At 39.0% G+C, this 20786-nt stretch overlaps 2 protein-coding genes across 2 annotated transcripts; one reads left to right on the forward strand and one right to left on the reverse strand.

The window, feature by feature from the left end:
- The first annotated feature begins 3179 nt into the window (after positions 1-3179).
- Positions 3180-9254, forward strand: LOC149845402 (mediator of RNA polymerase II transcription subunit 7a-like). Its single transcript, XM_089997611.1, has 5 exons — positions 3180-3405; positions 3604-3673; positions 4454-4620; positions 4696-4769; positions 8975-9254. The coding sequence occupies exons 1-5, from the start codon at positions 3265-3267 to the stop codon at positions 9039-9041; spliced, it is 519 nt and encodes a 172-aa protein (XP_089853737.1). The 5' UTR covers positions 3180-3264; the 3' UTR covers positions 9042-9254.
- A 1429-nt stretch (positions 9255-10683) lies between these two features.
- Positions 10684-14729, reverse strand: LOC149845403 (vacuolar-processing enzyme-like). The gene is made up of 8 exons (XM_089987824.1): positions 14508-14729; positions 14075-14239; positions 13730-13886; positions 13328-13613; positions 11920-11968; positions 11634-11843; positions 11141-11347; positions 10684-10833 (listed from the first exon to the last, which is right to left on the reverse strand). Exons 1-8 carry the CDS (start codon positions 14727-14729, stop codon positions 10684-10686), a joined length of 1446 nt encoding a protein of 481 aa, XP_089843950.1.
- Positions 14730-20786: the final 6057 nt, after the last annotated feature.

Genomic DNA, 20786 nt, shown 5'->3' on the forward strand with positions numbered 1-20786 from the left:
TTGTCTCAGTAAGAACTAGGCTTAGAAACAAGCTCAATAAAAATCAAAATAGGCCCAGTCGGATAAGGTTAACTACTAAGATGTTAAAAGAGAGATTTCCCAAACCAATTTTCTTATGTCACACAGAATAAAGAAAATTTTTCTCACAAAATTCTAACCTTATTTTCTCATGTCACATAACCAATGAAGAAATTTTCATAAAAGCTCTCTTTTACATAAAAAGCTTCTCGTGTAAAAATTTTCTATTCTCATGATTTTTTTTTTTCAGTTCCAAACATGGTCTGCATGTACACATTTAGATGGCTGAAAATTTTGTTACATTGACGTCCTCATTATCAGGTTAGGTTTCCAACCCCAGACTGAGTTTACCTAATAAATAGGTAGGACATGGAATGTAATTCACTCATACCCAAATGTCATCCCACCTTAGGATCATATTGTTACCAATGGTTTTGATAAACTCTGACTCATAAATATGATCTACAACTAAAAGGTCCATTACGCCCGCTGGGTTGCTCGAGCGGCAGTGGGCCTGGGGAAAAGTGGCTAACTCCTTCATCCCAAGTTCAACTTCAACTGAGACCCAAGGGGTTTGGCATAGTGGGATGGGGCCTAGGCCGTTTGATGAGATTTTCATAATATCGTGAGATTTATGAAAATCTCATGATAATATCGTGAGAAATTGCCTGAAAGTTTAAAACAGCAATTTCTTGCGAGATTTTCAAAATATCACGAGATTTATGAAAAAAAAAACATAAATACCACAATTTAAACACGATATTTACTTTTTAAATGGCTATTTATCGTGAAAAAATCATGTATTTTTATTTTTAAATAATTTTCTTTAATATTGTCTTATTATTTATTTATTTATTTATTACCGAGATTTTGCCAAAAAAATGTGAGATTTATGAAAAATTTTCAATTTCTCGTGAGTTTTTGAAAAACAAGTTTTTGCCGATAAAAACGTTTGTCACTACTATGTTTGTATGCAAGGCCTATTTAGTGACCGGGTTTCTGGTAAGAGTTCCTTGTTTGAATTACTAAAATCCGACTTGTATGCAAGGCCTATTTAGTGACCCAGTTCCCGGTAAGAGTTCCTTGTTTGAATTACTAAAATCCACTTGTATGCAGGATTTTTCAGCCATTCAAAAATTAATAGCTGTAAAAATGTGAAAATTTGTATAATTAAAAAATTAAAATTTCTAATTCAAAAACTACAATTTAAGGTTCATTCTTATCTAATTGATTACGTTGAATCCATCTATTGGGTCAGATTTTTTGTAGATAATTCAAGCATCACCGATTGCATACTGGCTGGCTTCTGCTTGGTAAAACCTTTGAGGTCCCCTGTCCATTGAGGTGGTCCGAACTTGTAAAAGTGGGTCAACTTAGGTCACCCACACCAGATGCATGGAGCCATGAGGGTGAGGAGTTTTACGCTGCCAGGTCCCCCGCCCCGCCTCAAAATTTTATCCTCCACCCCCGCCCCGCCTCCGCGGCGGGGATGGATTTTATCCTCCACCCCCGCCTTCATCCCCGTTTCATGTCCTTCACCCCCGCCCCGTCCCCGTCCCCGCCCCGCCCCGGCCCCGTCCCCGTCCCAGTTTGTCAAATTGCATCCTTACTTAGAAATCATTCACGTTAATATTTCAGTTAATGATAAATGAATTCATCCACATGGAAAACAGGATCTCCCCGCCTTCATAGCCCAGACAAAAATTAGATTTTACTTGTGCCTAGTAAACTAATACATAACATCCATGGATCATGCTCTAGAAGATATTGAATGGACTCAGTTCCTCATTCTTCAATTTTTTCTGAACTGGAGAATATTATTTAATAATTAGAAAAATAAATATGCAAATAAGTTGATCTGAAATGTTAAAAAAAATTAAGCCAAATCAAACAACCACTATAAATGAAAAAATTAACCTATTGAAACCTGCTTTATAATCACAAAAAAATGTGTCCACTATATGAGAAGATTTGACAGCACAAGCAAAACCACAGAGTGCAACACAAATTTAAAACATGAAGGTCCAGAAAGAAAGCAAGATGGAAATATTGCCCTTATGCTTCTTCAGAATGTCAAGCAAAACCCTAGTCCAATAGCCACGATAACTTAGATTACCAGGAGAGTGGTCTCTCAGGTGTCCCAACCTTACCTTCTTTTTTTGATAGTTCATACGCTGACAAACAAACAATGCATCAACCATGTCAAAAGTTGTTTTTAAGATCTCAGAAGATGTCAAACAATGCATCAACCATGGAAGGAGGGAGAGATCGTGTCGGCCAACGGTGGTCGGCGTCGGCCAACGGTGGTCGGCGTCGGCCAACGGTGGTCGGCGACGGCCAACGGTGGTCGGCGACGGCCAACGGTGGTCGGCGACGGCCAACGGTGGTCGGCGACGGCCCAACTCCAATGATAATGCGGATGGGGAAGAGGCGACGGCCCGGCGGCTCCAGGGTTAAGAAATTAGGGAAGGGACTTAGGGTTAGTAAACATGTAGAAAAATATAAAGGGTTGGGGGCGGGGATGGGGCGGGGCGGGGCCGGGACGGGGATGGGCCGGGGGCGGGGCGGGGATGGGCCGGGGCGGGGCCGGGGATGGGGCGGGGCGGGGCGGGGGAACGTGCTAGTCCATCCCCGCCTCCACCCCCGGACGGGGATGGATTTTAACCTTCGTCCCCGCCTCCATCCCCGTTTCATACCCTCCATCCCCGGTCCAAACGGGGCGAGGCGGGGCGGGGCCCCGCTTTCCCCCGGTCCACTGCCATCCCTACTGCCAGGACAACGACAGCATGTAAAGCCAGGGCCGCTCAGTCTCTCATCGTGAGAGTGTTTTCCCATTGTAAATATCAAAAAAAAAAATGCAACCTCTTAAAAGTGTTTATAGCATGTTCTAGCAAAAATTCAGATTGGTTTTACTTGGATCCCGCTCCGGTGAGAGATGTAGGCCGGTAGCTTTAGCAAATTCAGAATCGGGTTTGGGCTTGCAGATTCTAACCCGACCCGACCTGAACCTGTCGTTGAATCTGAATTCCATCATTCCTTATTCCCTGAGTCTGGATTTGGATGACCATGATCCAATCCAAACCCAATCTGTTGAATGCCCTAACTGTACATATTTGGCCATTACTCAGATCTCTCTCTCTCATCAGATTTGGCGTTGGTATGCAAATGGGTGTCTACTAAATACATCAAGAATTGATAACCCATCACGCGTTTGGTTGTCACAGATAAGCAGGAGGTAGGAAGAAGATGTCCGCTACATCATCATCATACCCCCCACCACCCCCTTTCTACCGTCTCTATAAGGACTACCTTCAAAACCCCATCTCCGCCCCTGAACCCCCTCCTCCCATTGAGGGCACCTACACCCTCTTCGGTGCCAACTACACGGTACTTTTTCCAAATCCCCAACTTAGTTTTTTCACTTTCCCTGATGATTTCTTGTGGAAAGCTTGGAAACAATACCAAGATCTTTGAATTTTTTTCCCTTCTCAATTGGTAATTGGTGGTTAAATTTTCGATATATAATATACCATGTTCGGTTTGTTTGCTTATGGATTACCCTACTTTGGATTTTGTTTGGAGTAGACCGATGACGTACTCCCAAGTTTGGAAGATCAAGGGGTTCGTCAGCTGTACCCAAAAGATCCCAACATAGGTACTTTCTTTGTTCTTTTACTATTTCAAGCAAAAAGTTATAGTTGGTCATTGTGATTTAGTTATTTCTCAATTTTGAATGTGTTTGTTTAGATGTACAAGCTCAAACTTGCTAAATTTATTGGTACTAAGTATGTCATTCCATGAGGAAATTGATGAAAATTGCATTAGCCTTTTTTTGATGGCCTTATTCTGTATGTCAGATGTCTACACTTACTCAGGCCAGATTCTCCATACATCCTATATGCGTGTCATGGGACTTCAGCTAGGAATAGTTGGCATCACATTCATTCCTTTCTCTGCACAGTCGTAACATAGTAGCACAAGCATTAAGGTCCAGATTTTTAGTTGAATAATCACAGTTACACTTCCATACCCTATTTTCTATGAAGTTGTAAGATTAGTTGGAGACCTTTAAGCAGACACAGTGAACACAGATCGTGTATAAGTGACAATATTATTATATGGAAGAAGTGAAGGGGACGAGAATGTGTTATGTCGCAGGGACAATCGAAAGCAATTTATGCCTGGATATAGAGGAAAACCTTCTCAGAACCACCACTTTTGGTAACTAGTAATTATGTATGTTCTTCCATGCAGACTACCATTTCTACTAAATGATTGATTAATGTTCATAAGAGATTATGGTTAAGGGCTTATCTTAAACCAGTTCTTGCTGCATATGCCATTAATTTACTCTTTTCTTGTGTCAAACACATTACATGAATGATTTTTTATCCTTGTATTGATGATTAATTTCCTGTGTTTTTGTCCTACACAGATTACAAAAAGGAATTGAGAAAACTTAACAGAGAGCTGCAACTCCATATTTTGGAGCTTGCAGATGTACTTATTGAAAGGCCATCTCAGTATGCACGAAGAGTAGAGGAAATATCTCTTATCTTTAAAAACCTGCATCATCTCCTCAATTCTCTGCGCCCTCACCAGGTTCTGATGCTCTTCTGAAGAATATTTGTATATTTCTATTCACAGTTCTCTTACTACAGACTTGATCTCCTGCAGGCCAGGGCAACACTAATACACATATTAGAACGGCAGATACAGCAGCGCAAGAAAGCAGTGGATGATATTAAGAGGTTTTTTTTTGTCCATGCATAATCTAGTTGATTTCGTCATGGTAATCAATAGCAGCCAAAAAGTTTAACTTGGTATTGCACTGATGCCAGATTAGTGTAACATTCAGTTATCTGAACCAGTTATCCTTGTTTAGTGTTTGATATTAAGCAGTTAGTCCCATGTACCAGTGTCTGCTTACATTCCATTGTCATGGCTGAACGTGTTAAACATGATCAATTAGAAATGTCATAACTTCGCTGCATTCTTGTATCGAGTTTGAGTTTTTATGTTAATTTCTATTTTTCCTCTGCAGTGCTTTTCAAAGAATCTTAGGTATTGACTTAGCAATGCAATGTTAGTACAGTTCTATCCAGGGTTACAGGAAGCACGCTTCTCCGAAACGCTCTTCGGAAGCACGAAACGTGGCACTTCCAAAATGCATGGAGAAGTGCCCATTTTGATTGGGAAGCACACTTCTCATTATGGTGAAGTGCTTCCCATTTCGCTTCTCACTCGCTTCCCCGATCACTTCCCACTCACTTTCCAGTCACTTCCCACTCACTTCCCACTCGCTTCCCGATCGCTTCTCACTCGCTTCTCAATATTAGGATGCACAGATTTTTTTTTGGGTTTGGAGCCTTTAAGAATTTTTTTTCCCAATATTAGGAAAATTCGATTCTTATTCGCTTCCCACTCGAATCCTAGGTCGCTTTCCTCTTTGCTTCTGGTTCGCTTCCTAGGTCGCTTCTCTTCTCGCTTTCGTGATGATTCCCAGTTCGCTTCTAAGTCGTCCCGCGCTTCCCGCTTCCTAAAATTTTAGAAATGACTCGCTTCCCGCTCCTTCTTTTCTACTGGCAACTCTGGTTCTATCCATATCACATGTTTGTGGTATATCCAGTGTTATTAAAAACGCGCCTCAAGGCGCAAAAAGCGCGCCTCGCCTCAAGGCAAGGGGCTTATGCCTTGAGGAGCAAGGATAAGGCGTAAAAGCCCCGAGGCGTGCGCCTCATAGGCCTTGAGGCGCGCCTCAAGATGAGGCGCACACGCCTTGCAATTTTGGTCAAATGAGGGGTCAAAGCCCTCATTTGACCAAAAATTAGGGTTTAAAAAAGGCCCCCCGACCCTATATCTGTTTTCACGCAGTCTCTCTCTCTCTCTCTCTCACACACACACACACACACGCAGTCTCTCTCTCGGCCACACAAGCTTCTTCATTTAGGTAATGCTCCTTCCCCTCTTCATTTACAAAATTTCTTTTCTGTTATTTTTCTGTGTGAAATAACAGTCTGCAGTTCGATTGAGTTCTACTCTCCTTTAGCGTTAAATTTTGGGATGGTATACAACATGAAATAGATAGAATTTATGTTGTACAACATGCATTGTATATACATTTATATGTATGTGTATGTGTGTGCATGCATGCATGTTTGTATTGGCTGCTACTGATTATGTTAAAAACTCAGTATAACATAATGATTATTTGTGAATGTCTGAGTTGCTAGTTTGGCCTTGCTATTGGTCATAATGTTTATTCTTAAAACTGGTAAAGAACAACATTAGTGGTTGATTTTTACTATATGTTGTTTCTAAATTGTTTTTGTTGTTTTCTTATCTTGCTAAGTATGCTTGACATCTTATTTTCTTATAATTTTAATTGTGGCTTTAATGTTACTCATCTTCAAGCCATTGTATTGATGCCTCTTTACTCAAAGACCACTGCTTGTATTTTGCATGTCACATAGTAGAAAACAGAATTAGATTGAATTTCAAATCTGTGTATTGCAGGTCACATAGTAGAAAATAGAATTGTTGCATTAATGTTACTTTGACATGTTAATCTCATATTTTTCAGTATTTATTTGAGATTTTTTATTTTTTGTTGGTTGTTACTTTATCAATAAAGCATTTTTTATTTATTTGTAATTTTAGATATTTTTTATAGTTTTTTTTAAGTTTTCAATTTTTTTTGAGGCTTACGCTTTATGCCTCGAGGCTTACGCCTCGCCTCAAATTTTGGTGGAGGGCCTCGCTACGCCTCAACGCTTTTCACAACACTGGGTATATCCATGTGTAATAATGGAGATTTGCTAGTCCAAATAAAAATTGCCCAATTCAATAAGTTTGCATGGTTTGGCACCGTGCCCTCTGTTTGTGTCTGTGTCTGTGTCTTTCGATATTCATATACAATTTGGTGCATAAATAAGGTTTTTCTTTTCTTTCTTGGAAATGATTCTAGATACTCATTTGTGGCAAATCAGATACAAAAATTCAATCTCCATGTTACTGCAGAATCTGCTAATCAAACTATACTAGACCGCAACCTGGTGGTTTCAGGTCATCTCATTGTCGTGTAACTATAATATTTCTCTTAGTTGACTTCACTAATGCATTCACTGTGGATCAATGTTGTGAAAAGCGTTGAGGCGTAGCGAGGCGCTCCACCAAAAACCGAGGCGAGGCGTAAAGCGTAAGCCTCAATTTTTTTTTCGAAAACTTTTAAAAAATATCTAAAATACAAATAAATAAAGAAATGCTTTATTGATGAAATAACAACCAATAAGAAATAGAAAATCTCAAATAAGTACTAAAAAATATGAGATTAACATATAAAAGTAACTAAAAACTGATTATATAATTGGAAAATATATGAGATTAACCAAAAAAAGTTAAAATATACTAAGAAACTTATTACATTACTGAAATAACTGGAAAATATATGAGATTAACCTACAAAAGTTAAAATATATGAGATTATTCTAAAAAATAGGAGATTAACATATAAAAGTAACAAAACTGATTACATAACTGGAAAATATATGAGATTAATCAACAAAAGTTAAAATATACTAAGAAACTGATTACATAGCTGAAATAACTGAAAAATATATGAGATTAACCTACAAAAGTTAAAATATATGAGATTATTGTAAAAAATATGAGATTAACATATAAAAGTAACTAAAAAACTGATTAGATAACTGACAAATATATGAAATTAACCAACAAAAGTTAAAATATATTAAGAAACTAATTACATGACTGAAATAGTTGAAAAATATACGAGATTAACCAACAAAAGTTAAAATATAGTAATATACTAAGAAACTTATTACATAACTGAAATAACTGGAAAATATATGAGATTAACCTACAAAAATCTTTTTGATTATGTCTCAGAGGTCTTGTTGTAAACCAAAAAAAAATTTGCGCCTTGAGGCACAGGGGGACGCGCCTCAAGGCGAGGCGCGCCTTTTGTGCCTCAAGGCGAGGTGCGCCTTTTGCGCCTCAAGGCGCGTTTTTGATAACACTGCTGTGGATATTGGAAAAAATCATATCTGTATCTCCACTTGATGTATATTTTTTAGAGAGATTCAGGAATCAAGTCCCCCATATAATTGATAAGTCTTATTAAATTGTAAATTCAGAGTGATTTTGTGAAATGAGCCTCAAGTGAAAAAACACAGTTTTTGCGGAAATATTTATTGTATTATTGATAGTTGAGTTTGTATCTTCCTGTTAACAAGGGTTAAAAGGGCTCCTGCCTGGTTTTATCCATCCAAATTGAGAGGCTTGCCACCAATGTACCTTATAGAGCTGCAATTTGAGGACTGATGTTTCCGAGCTAAAAGATTGTTTCCAATCCTTGATGCTTCTCTCAGTCATTCTGTGGGCTACATGCTTTTGATCTTCACACTGTTCTGTGTTAGGATAGCCCTGGCAGATCTCAGTAAGCCTGCTTGCAGGTGCGCTCACCTATAATTATGCTGATGTTATTGTTACTAATTGAATCTGGACAAAGCTATGGGTGTGAAGAGGCCCAAGATGATAGATAACTCTAGACTATGGTCTTGTTTCATGAAACTAGTTCGTATGAACTTAGCGTATTAATATATGATAGACTATTTCTTATGTCTTAGTTTTTGAAATAATTAGTGCTTCTTGAATAGGCAACTGTTGATGTTTCCCCAAGTTACTATGAAAATTTTGAATTAACTGCTAACATATCTTCTTTTAGCAACTTGCAGGCCCACCTTCATGAACCTCTCTTTACTATGATCCTTCCACTCATTTATTTATGCTAGTAGTGTATATGTATAGTTGAAGTGCTAAGAAATGAGTCCCAAAGTGCCTAGGGTGCTATTTTTCATGTATCTTTCGGGATACAATGTTATTGTTTTGTCACTCCAAATCTATGTTTCTTTAAGCTGTTTCTTTGGTTGTGTAGGAGGAGGGCGGAGGCGCAACAGATTCTGAAAGAATCTCTTGAAACTCTTGGTGGTCGCAAACCTTGAAGCATTCACCGGTTGTGCATTTCCTCTGCTTTCGAGAAATAGGCCCAAAGAGAAATGTTGATGCATGATCTGGTTGGGTGTACAAGCTAAAAAGAGAAATGCAACATCAACACGAGGCAGCGACCATGGGTAAACTCTGTATAATGGCATGAACCCTTCTAACAATGAATTATAAAATTGAGAATCAACATACTGAATGTGTCTTTTTGGCCATCGGGCATTCATGCATGTTCAACTCGAGCACCTGACCCACTATCTATGGTTCATAATAACCAAAGTTGTCTTTTACACTCGCTTATCTGACAGGCGGCTTGGCAAAATTAGGCGGGTTACTGTATTTTGTTCAAACCAATCTGTTTCTGATGAACCGTTCAAGCAAAATTAGGCGGGTTACTGTATTTTGTTCATACTAATCTGTTTCTGATAGCCCAAGGGGTTTGGTGCAGTGAAAGGAGGCCTTGGCTGCTAAGCGGACGGCAAGGTTCCTTCCTTACAGGCCACCCACAGCCCCAAGGGGTTTAGCGCTTTGTAAAGGGGCCTTGGCCGCCAAGGGGACGGTCAAGGTTCCATTCCCACAGGTGTGGGTTATGCAGAAGCAAGGCGACTCACTGGAGATGAGGGGTGCGCCACAGGCGGGGCAACAACCCTAAGTTCAGTTTTGAAATGCCTTCTTAGAAGATGTGAGATTCTTTCTGGAATATCAGGCTAGCGGTGAAACTCCAAATGAGATTCTGTATAAGAAAATAGTTTCCTGAATTCGTATGAACTTGTTACGAAATCCTGAAATAGAAATCAAGATTTTTATACGGACATTAGTTGAGTCAGGAATCAGGATGCATACAAGGCTTTGTTTGGGAGCCTAGTGTTGGAGCAGAGATGAAAGGGGGACATAAGTTTGAGTCAGGAATCAGGATGCATATAAGGCTCTGTTTGGGAGCCTAGTGTTGGAGCAGGGATGAAAGGGGTGATGGGAGTGTTGTCAACTAACTACAGCCAGGTACCAATGGGGGCTCCGCTTGTTTGGCAGGAGCAGTTGGTGCACATCACCTTGTGTTGGGACGTTGCAAGTTCGAACCCCAATTGTATGGTTATATAACTGGTAGGGGTCTGCCTAACCCCAGCCTTCTCTGTCGGAAAAAGAAAAACTAACTTCAGCCAGGTAAGGATGTTTTGAAATGGGACGACAGAAGTCCCAAATCTGGGTTCCTAAACAGAAGCACGGGTAGGGGCTTCAGTGAATCCACATCTCCCCATCAAATCCAACTCCCAAACAGTGCCTAAATTACTAACTGCTTATGTCAAGGTGGTGGTTCATATTATCCTTTCCATTGAATTCGCGTGTCCAATTTACCAAACAAAGTTTTATGAATAATAAGTTTCGTTGGGCATCCAAAAGTCCCATTGCCCCAGAATTTCCTTCCCTCTCCATGCACATCACACAGTCCATCGAAGGATCACACTCGTATTATATAAGCCAGACAACATTTCTTACATTGTTATATTCTTTTTATATTTATATGTCTTACCATGTAAGGAGCCATATGTCATAACAAGCTCCTTGTTTACAAGAATGTACCTAATAGAAGAGCGAGTAAAAAGGTTGGGCAAGGTGGTACACTTCCACACATGCTGTCCTTATGTACTAGAGGCTGGACAAGGCGGTACAAGCCTCCACACATGCTGCTCCTATTACGTCCGTGGGCACTCCTTGGTTGCATACATTTGCAAACACCCTCATGTGCTTCATACCATATTGACCCAGTGCTCCACACTCCTTTTCATAAACTTCAACCTGCAAACAAGAGCACAAACATCAAATTGCATTCAATGAAGAATAATGAACACCTTTTAGAAGGCATCAATTTTAAAGGAAATATGATCTCTTATAATTTTTTCATGACTATTAGAGCCTTACATGTCAATGTGGTTTTGATTTATGAGAGCCCCAAGATGCATCAATATATCATAGGAGGCACATTTCTTAACAATAAATAAGCATACGAAGATACCATCAAAGTCTAGCTACATGAAAACAAAACAATCCATGCCAATGGATTCAATGCTATGAATAAGCACAAAGGTTAATGGGATTGAGTTACCAGTGATTTCAGGCAATCCCAATCATCAACTAATGGTTGATCAGGTAATCTGATGATGTTGAGGAGCTTAGGAGCAACGTCCGTGCCAAAGAGAAGATGGCCTATGACCTGCACACTCCTGTCAACATGAAGTCGGTGTGCCATCACCTCTGCCATTTCCTTCTGTATTGCTTCCTTCTCTGCAGACCCTTCTTTGGCACGCATATGCTGTTACATTGAACAACCATGGCAAAGCACTCATATGAGAGAGAGAGAGAGAGAGAGAGAATCTAAAATGCAGAAACTAAAACCAAAGTATCTGTATTCTTTCAAAAAAACCAAAGTATCTGTAGCATTTTAGCTCGAGAAATTATAGATAAGCTACCACTCTGCTTATCGATAACTAGCCGTCTACTAAATAAGTCTAGCATAAACAAAAATAGACAAATTAATAAAAAAAAAATACCGGAAATTTTATTTTAAAAGTTGAATTAATTAAAAGGAGAAGGCACACCTTTTGCCATAAGAAAATGAGATCAGCATCTCTTTGGTTGACAGCCTCCATTGGGGCGTGCTGCTCCAAACCATTTTCAGTGGCATTAGCGTTTGCAGGGTCATAGCCCTGATACAGATATAACTTCTCGACCACCATACTTTTGTTACCATACTGCGTGACATGCGACCCCATGTTATAGGTGCCCTGGCCTGATGTTCTATTCTTCACCTGTAGCAACAAATGCCATTCTCAATTCAATGGGGTCCCTCCATAACAACCCTGGTGAAAGAATTTGATTGTGTACCTTCAAATATTGTTGCTTGAGAGTCTCCTTCTTCAGGTTGTGAGTTTCACTGCAGACTAAAAATCTTTCAGCATACATAAACCTGTATTATGTGGTACTACTACACTAACTAGGAACCCAAAGGATAGGATTACAGCTCGAGTCTTAACCCAATGAGGCTGAACTGCTGGCTAGTCCAACAAGCTCAGTACATAGATAGGATATCAAGCCCACTTGGACCTGAGCGTGGTTTGGGCATTTCTACCAGAGTCCAGACCTGATTTAAGATGATAACAAGACTAAACCAGGTGTAGAGGCGTTACACAGTCAAATTTTTTAAGGTGCAAGCAATTACTGTACACTCGACATGTACTATTTTAGCCAACAATTATGTCCACACCTTGTTAATGAGACCAAATGGCTAGAGTAGGACCAAGATCCAACCATTAAAGATGCAAGCCCAAGCGAACAACTATTAAGGGGAGCTTGGATGCAACCAACTATTGGTTGCAGTTCAAAGATGCATTTCCTCAGCTTAACCCACTTCTCTAGATCATGAGATAAGGTGCACCAACGCCCTCCCCCCCCCCCCCCCCCCCCCCCACCCCACCCCCACCCCTTAAGGCGTGTTTGGACTTTGGATATGAAAAAAGGAAACTATTTTTGGAGGACTCCGAAGAGTATGACAGTGGCAACCAACTCTATGCATCCAAACACGGTATTCCAATCTGACCATTGCTCTGTGCAATGGTAAGGTGCTCAGGCTGTCTGCATGGAGATGCAAGTTCAAGTTTAGAGCAGACATTTCGCATGAAAAGCAGAAGGCTTGAACCAGGGATGTCAATGATTCGGATTTTATCCGATATTCAACGGAATTAGATTAGGTTTAGTTGGATTTGGTAAGCCTAAACCGTATCCAATAATAATTGGATGCAGATATGGTTTTGATTTTTTGCAACCGACGACAAATACCCAAATTTTAAGGAAATCCAAATCCATTTACATGTAAAAAAGGCTGATCTGGTATGAGCTTTTCATCATCCGAATCAGAACTCGAATCCGTTTAGCCAAACGCCTGATTAGTTGAATATGGTATTGGCCACATCAGATCCGAATAGGAACCGTTTACAACCCTAGTTATGCCCTTTTCCCTTCGTATCAATATGCCCCCCCTGTCCTGTCCGCAGACAGCCCTGGACAAGGACGGCGGACACCACCTTTTTGTTTTTCTTTTTTTCCCAAAGTGTCGAGAGTGTCCTGTCCGACCGTTGGCGCAATCAAACGCCCCCTAAAAGTTACCATTTTTTTCCCATGCACAACACTATCAAGGTGGCTTCCAAGCAACAGAAAAAAAGCTAAAAAGTTGAAGAAAAAGAACTTAATAAATTGGGATTTGCATTGGTGACAGAACAATAATAACAAAGCAAACCTGTCTTCCATCCAAGAAACACTGTAGAGATCTCCCAAGCAGGTGGTGTACTCCCTAGGATGGGCATGATTCATACCAGGACAATACGTCCCATAACTGCTCTCTTCTGCATTTGCTGCAGTGGTCACATATATATTAATATCCTTCGGCAACAGACCTTGGAAGATGCTCCCACTCTCACAAGCTTCAACGTATATCACCATCTCTTTGTATCGTCTGGACTGGTGCATTTGTTTCAGAACGTTTATAAAATCGCCAGCATAAAGGAAGGGCATGTTGGGCATCCCTGCATGTGTTTCAAACCTTGCTAAGAAGATGAAAAAATAGCTCTCTCTCTCTCTCTCTCTCTCTCTCTCTCTCTTATTAAGAGGTGGTTTTGTTGTACAAGACTATTTTACAAACCTAGTACACCAGGGCCACCGTGGTCAGAGTAGTATATGAAGATATAATCATTGGGCTTGCTATTGACAACTTTCCCACTCCCACCATCAAGTGCAGTTTTATTTCCCAGAAGGACAGCATACAAGTTCTTGGTGTTCACATGTTTCCCGGTGTAGTCCTACACAAAGGAAAATAAGCATAGGAATGATTTAGCATCTAATTCTATTCAGTTAGCTAGGGACATGAAATTATTACATAAACCGTTACCAACAAGATAAGTAAAACAACAAAAAACCAATTGGGGCAGAGTGGGTTCAGCTGAATATACTGAAGACTTGGTTCATTCAGATTGGTTGGGGGGCTCACCTTTGGGACACCAGCGTACACATTTCGGCCTTTTGGATGGTTTATGATGACACCTTTCCTTGGGTTCTCTGGATTGCAGGCAATGTCATCATACATGAACACCACAATGTGCTTCTCCTTCAACCCACCTTTTCTAAGCAATTGGTAAGCATGGCACACATCAGCCTGCATAAACATAACAGTTTCTCAACTGTGGTCGTCAAGATCAAAATGCAAGATAGTAATGAGAGTTTGGAGTAGATCAATGGTCAGAGCCACTGGGTCTAGCCAACCTTGATGATTCACTATGAGTCGCACAAAAAAGTAAACCAGGCTCGAATCAAGTCTAGGTCAAGGATCAGGACAACTGGTCCATGTACACCATCATAAAGGCTTACCAACAACACAATCCCTCAAGACTCACACTAACATCTCAAAAGAGAGCCCAACCAACCTGGTGTCGATAATTGTAATAGCCATTAGACCCAGCCACCAGGACGGCCCACCTAGTCCCCACAGATTCATCCGAGTAAGGATCTTCTTCTTTCTCCCATGGCATCCTAAGGGTGGTGCCCCCTAATCCATGGGCCCTACCCCTGGTCCTCACCCCTGCCACCAGAGACAAACAGGCCACCATCAAAGCCAAGAGGCAGAGGCTTGAGCAAGGGTCTCTCATGGTGTGGAGAGAGAGAGAGAGAGAAGAGAGAGAGAAACTACTGATGTTGTATACAATGATATTATAACCCAGGGGTTGGTACATATAGGGGTTGCAGAAGGGCGTGTCACATCGCATGCAAGGAGGAAAAGGGAGAGTGAGGCACGTAGATAGAAAAATGATGGAAGGTTTTAGCATTCATAGTTCGTCATGTGGGACCCACTACTTTTGGTACCTCTGGATTCGCTTCCTTCACGCTTGAAGAGGGTACGTTGGAGAAGCGACCACCCTTTTTAGATTTTAATGCATACGGTGACAGTGTGCAGCAGAGGTTTGTTTATTTCTATTTCAATGGGTTGGACCTGATCCCAGACGACCCATATTTATAATCTGTTGGATCCTGTGAGTGTGATAGGATGAAGTAACCGGGGCCGGAAAACAAGATGTTTGGATCTCCGTTCAAACTTGTAAAATAGGCTAAACAAACAGAATATGAACAGTAGGTACTTACCTCGGCTCCAGTAGTATAAACCTGTTGGGCAGTAAGAAATATATTTTTTGATATATTTTGCATGTATTATTTTATAAACATATTCCTTCCAGCTTTCCTTCCAGCTTTAAAACAATGTATTTTTTTATAAACAAGCCAGCTCGAACTCTTAAACTTGGCGTCGCTTGTCACAAATATGAACCAAGCTTCAAGTGTTTGGAAACGATACTTCAACTTACCGATAGATCAAAGAAACAAGTATGAAAAAATAAAAAATAACCACATATGAAAACAAAAATTTTACATAGTTCAACAAGAGTTGCTTACGTTCATGACCACAGATATCCTTCTTCTTTATTGATTGAGATAAACTATATAAAGGAGGATGCCTCGTGAATTGTACAATGAATCTATAACAAGGAGTTAGATCAACAAAAATTAAGAATTTATATCTAGGTAAAAAACAGACTCCACACTCACCCAACGTCAAGTTTCTCGTTTACCAGCCATGGATGTTAGTATTAAGGAAAAGGTGTCACTTGTACCCACCTGACACACATTTCAATCTGGTCCCATGACTGTTGTAAATATGAATAGAATTCAATGATACATGCATACACTTTGTTTTTATTAACACATCCACCGTCAAATCTCAATAGGCGATGAAAACTAGTAAGCTGCAGTAGGGGGAGATAATTTCTGGTGGTGGACCTTGTCTGCAGTGAGGCTGATTTGTATGAGCTTGGAGCCTTGGATACACCTCAACTCACCCTCAGCTTGACCCACTTGCATATTAGTGCAAAGAGGCTAGCACTAGCCATAGTTGTTCCGTTACCTCTCGTATATGAGCCAAATAGCTATGGACCCACTAGCATAACTTTGTCTAGACAATGTCAGAGTGCTCAATACCGTGATATTGTTGTTACATTAGCAAATGCAGGTTGCCAGGTTATTTCATAGACTCACAGTCAAATAAGAATCAACCAGAATCAAAAGGAAATCCAAATGCCATTCCAGGGGGGGCTTGTTTTTCCAGTATCCCACTCAAAGATGCGGATGTGCTCCACAAGAATTCACATATTTGGGTTGCCCAGTATTTGTCATCTTGATGGGAGAGTGCAGTCAGTTGATTGGTTATGTTCTATTTTCTCCAGTCTTTTATGGACTTTGGAATTTCTCTATTTTGGTCTTTTATTCTATAATGTCGTTCACTTTATATATATATATATATATATAGTAATGGGTATGTGTAAAATGATAGGTGCTAAATAATACATGCTAAATGAGTTTTTGAAGGTTTTTTCATTTTATTTTAAAACTTTTGACCATACATATGTGATCTATGTACTTGATTTTATAGGGATCAGCTCTTGAAGGTTAAGATTCTGACACATGGTTGGGTTTTTATAAAGTTTGAAAAATCAATGGTCCAAAATCTTTGTAAATTTTTGAGGATCCAAATATCATTTTTTCATTTAAAAAAACTGATTCAAGTGTGGATTCCTGGTAAATTGAACATGTCCAACACATTTATAGGGTAGGAACTAAGAAAAAAAATACCAGAATGGCAGAAAAACCCATTTAGCACGTATCATTTAGCTTGCATCAATTTTGCACCTACCCATTTCTCTCTCTCTCTCTCTCTATATATATCTCTCTCTCTCTCTCTATATATATATATATATAGAGAGAGAGAGAGAGAGAGAGAAATGGGTAGGTGCTAAATAAGTTTTTCAGAAATTTTTTTGTTTTATTTTTAAATTATAATCGTATAGATGTGATCTATGTACTTGATTTTATAGAGATCATTGCTTGAAGTGTTCGATTCCGACACATGGGTGAGATTTTATAAGGTTCAAAAAATCAACTGTCCAAAATCTTTGTAAAATTTTGAGGCTTTAAATATCATTTTTTCATCGAAAACACATGATCCAGCTGTGGATTCCTCTTAAATAAACTATGCCCAACATATTTATGGGGTTGAAACTGTGAAAAAAACACTGAAAGGGTAGAAAACCCTATTTAAATAGCATGTATAAATTTCACACCTACCTATTTCTCTCTCTCTCTCTCTTTCTATATATATATATATATATATATATATATATATATATATATATATATATATATATATATATATATAAAATCACTAGAATATGAGAACAGGCAAATATCAGAACTATTCAGAACCAAGAACAGCTATCCGATCAACCCAGATAAGACGACTGTTAGTCAGCCCTTTTTGGCATTTTGTTTCCCGCCTATCACTCCCAGGCCAAAATCCAACTCTCTAAAAACACAATTGCTTTTTTAACAAATTTTTGCAGTTTCATTTATTGTCGACTATGATCTCACCATTTTCCAACAAAGACTTTGTATATTCAACAACACCATCGCTATTGTTTAATTAATATATCTTAAGTAGGTTATTAGCTAGACCAAACAAATGTTTCAGGCTCATATGCTAATAAAAACACCATGCCTCCATGCCTCAACAATATTTCTTTAAGCACCGTTGTTTTCAAGGAAGAAATTCCATTTTTTTCGATTCTCATTTACGTGTGTTATCCAATAACGCTTTCAAATTGGCTAATTGAAAAGGTTTAACTAATAAAATCTTATTAATGAAAAAAAGCCATACAATAATGTACTAATCACCAACTTTTTGTTTTTCTCTTTACCCTGCAATCAGTGAAAAAAAAAATCATATATGTTTGGGATTACGTCAGGGTGACATTCCTAACATAACGAACATATATCTTCTCATCTTAGAAATACTCTTCAAGCTGCTCAAGAATTAATTAATGGAGACTCAACAATATAATCCAGAGGAATCTGGCGATCAGGGGCACTCTAGAGAGAGAGAGAGAGAGAGAGAGAGAGAGAGAGAGAGAGAGAGAGAGTAGGGTTTGAATAGAAGAGAAGAGAGAGCAGGGCACGCCGATGAGCGGTGGTTGAGGCGGGTCGTCGTTGTTTGAAGGGAGTCGGGGTTGGAGGGATCCAATCAGGGGCGTAGCTAGGGGGGGGCAGGACTGGGCTGTAGCCCAGTCCTGCCTCTCGAAACAGTTAATTTTTTTTTTTTTTTTTTTAAAAGCCCAGTCCTAGCCCAGCCCTGATTCCATATGAAATAGATTTTTATCCATTTTTGTAGCCCATCCCAGTCCTAGCCCAGCTCTGACTGCAGCAAATAGTTTGATTTGTCCACATGAAATAGATTTTTATTAATAATTGTAGTCATTTTTTATTTTATCTAAAAAAAAAATTTTCGGGGGCGCTGCCCCCGAACCCCCGATTATCGCACAAATATTTTTTTTTTTGCTACACCCTTGTTTGCCCCCCCCCCTCACATGAATCCTAGCTACGCCCTTGGATCCAATGCCGACGAGGTGGGGGGACCCAACGCTGGTGAGCTAGGCACGCCAGCAAGTGGTGGGTGGGGTGGGTTATGGTTGCTTCTCCATCGACATTGAAGACGAAAATAAGAGATAGGTGGGGAGTGAGAAAAGAGAGAGAGAGTCAGAATCGAAAAGCCAAAAAAGAGCTCCCACCCTAGCAACCCCTGAGAGTCGTCTGATCTGGGTTGATCGGATGACTGATCTTGGTTTTGAATAGTTCTAATATTTGCCAGTTCTCATATTCCAATGACTCTTTATATAAATATATACAGGGCAACTAAAATATGTTTACCAACCAAATATGTTAACAGGTATGAACTAAGATTTTCATAAGCTTTTTTACTTTTTTTTTTAAATTTCACTGTACACATATACAGCAAACATATAAGGTTGGTAAACATATTTCAGTTTCCCTATATATATATATATATATATATATATATATATATATATATATATATATATATATATATATATATATATATATATATATATATATATATATATATATATATATATATATATATATATATATATATATATATACGTGTGTGTGTGAGTAATGTGCTCCTCCTGCCCACCTTCTCGTATTGCCCCGTTCTGCCATCTAAAAATTGCATTTTTTCTCGTGTTTCTCGATCTATAGGTTTTGTTTAGTGGAAACTGACTTTTAGATCGGAATCTGATCTATATACAGGCTACAAGTTTTTTTGGCTCATAAAAACATGATCCAAGAGTCGATTCCCACTAAATCAAGCATGATAAACACATTTAACGGTTCAGATTTATCATAAAACACTTCAAAACCATGGGGCAGAATAGGGAGAAATGAAAATTGAGGCCTAATATGTTCAGTTCTCTCTCTCTCTCTCTCTCTCTCTCTATATATATATATATATATATATATATATATATAAAAGATGGGCCATGATCGATACCCAATTAGCCAGTTCATGAACATTCGTTTGTTGAACAAAATCTGTTTTGGAGGTTTTCCAACTTTACCTTCATGCCAAAGCTGAGAGTTGCAGAGAAAGAGTGGAAGAGCATGATTTTCTAAAACGGCAAAATGCTTCAAGAAGAGGCATGTAAGTTGCAACATCCAATGGGATCAGTTTTATGTCCTAATTAAGCACCTTCTTCATAATCTTGATTACTTTCACTACATGACTTGTGTTGCATGCTCTTGATTTGTTATTTTGTTATTTATGGTACAAGTTCCTCATTGCTGCCAATTGTATTCCATCATTCAATATTCTTGTCTTCCTGAACAATTTTGGTCAGTATTACTTACTAGTAGTGCAGATAGTTGAGAACTGATATCTCTATTTTCATAGCAAGGTGTTTGACAGTTTATGCTTAAAAAGAAAAGAATAAGATTGACAACACTCTCTGATTGCTACACTAAATATCGTAAGATATGGTGCATCAATTTTTCACGAGTGATGTTTTCCCATTCTTTCTCAAATTGTCATTGTTCATATCATTTCTAAACTCTAGTTCAAGGGTTACAGCTCACCTGCTTATTTTGAGCATGGATTCTGTCATGTCAGTTCCTTCAAATAAGCTAAATCATTGTCTTGTCAACACCATCACGAAAACCATATCCATTAGACTAAGAAATCAAGGGATGCACATGCTTACGTAGCTATAGAAAATGAACATAGGAAAGAACAAAAAAAAACAAATAGGCCCCATCTATGTCAACCAATGTTGTCAGACTCGGTTTTTTAATAGAATCCCAAAAGAAAAAGAAACCAAATCAAATTGAATTGAATCAGCCTATTAAAAGAGAATTAGAGATCAGAAAACATAAAACTCTCTCTCTCTCTCTCTCTCTCTTTATATATATATATATATATATATATATATATATATATATAGAGAGAGAGAGAGAGAGAGAGAGAGAGACGAAAGGGAGTAGCTGCCTACAACAGTCTACCACGAGTGAAGGGGGCTTTTTGAGTTGTTTTTCCCAAATCTGACCACTCGGATGCATTCAGTATGGTCGATATGCTAAGAAAAGACACTTGGATCATGTTTTTCTATAATAAAAAAACATGATTTTTTAAACCTTGAATATTTATGATATTATAAAAATTTTACACTGTCGATTTTCAAACCTTATAAAAACCTACTTGTGCATCGGAATCGAATAATGCAAGAGTCCATTCCTATAAAATCAAACACTTG

The sequence above is a fragment of the Nuphar pumila genome, chromosome 2 (genome assembly GCF_984573655.1).
Source record: "Nuphar pumila chromosome 2, dmNupPumi1.hap1.1, whole genome shotgun sequence".
NCBI classification, from domain to species: Eukaryota; Viridiplantae; Streptophyta; class Magnoliopsida; order Nymphaeales; family Nymphaeaceae; genus Nuphar; species Nuphar pumila.

Bases quoted from the DNA above. Each gene is read 5' to 3' on its own strand.
- LOC149845403 (XM_089987824.1), bottom strand. From the start codon at position 14,729: ATGAGAGACCCTTGCTCAAGCCTCTGCCTCTTGGCTTTGATGGTGGCC. The intron at 13,614-13,729 runs GTTTGTAAAATA...AAACACATGCAG, and splicing joins CGGTGGCCCTGGTGTACTAG to GGATGCCCAACATGCCCTTC. The intron at 10,834-11,140 runs GTAACTCAATCC...TCTTGTTTGCAG, and splicing joins GGGATTGCCTGAAATCACTG to GTTGAAGTTTATGAAAAGGA.
- LOC149845402 (XM_089997611.1), top strand. From the start codon at position 3,265: ATGTCCGCTACATCATCATCATACCCCCCACCACCCCCTTTCTACCGT. The intron at 3,406-3,603 runs GTACTTTTTCCA...TGTTTGGAGTAG, and splicing joins TCTTCGGTGCCAACTACACG to ACCGATGACGTACTCCCAAG. The intron at 4,621-4,695 runs GTTCTGATGCTC...GATCTCCTGCAG, and splicing joins ATTCTCTGCGCCCTCACCAG to GCCAGGGCAACACTAATACA.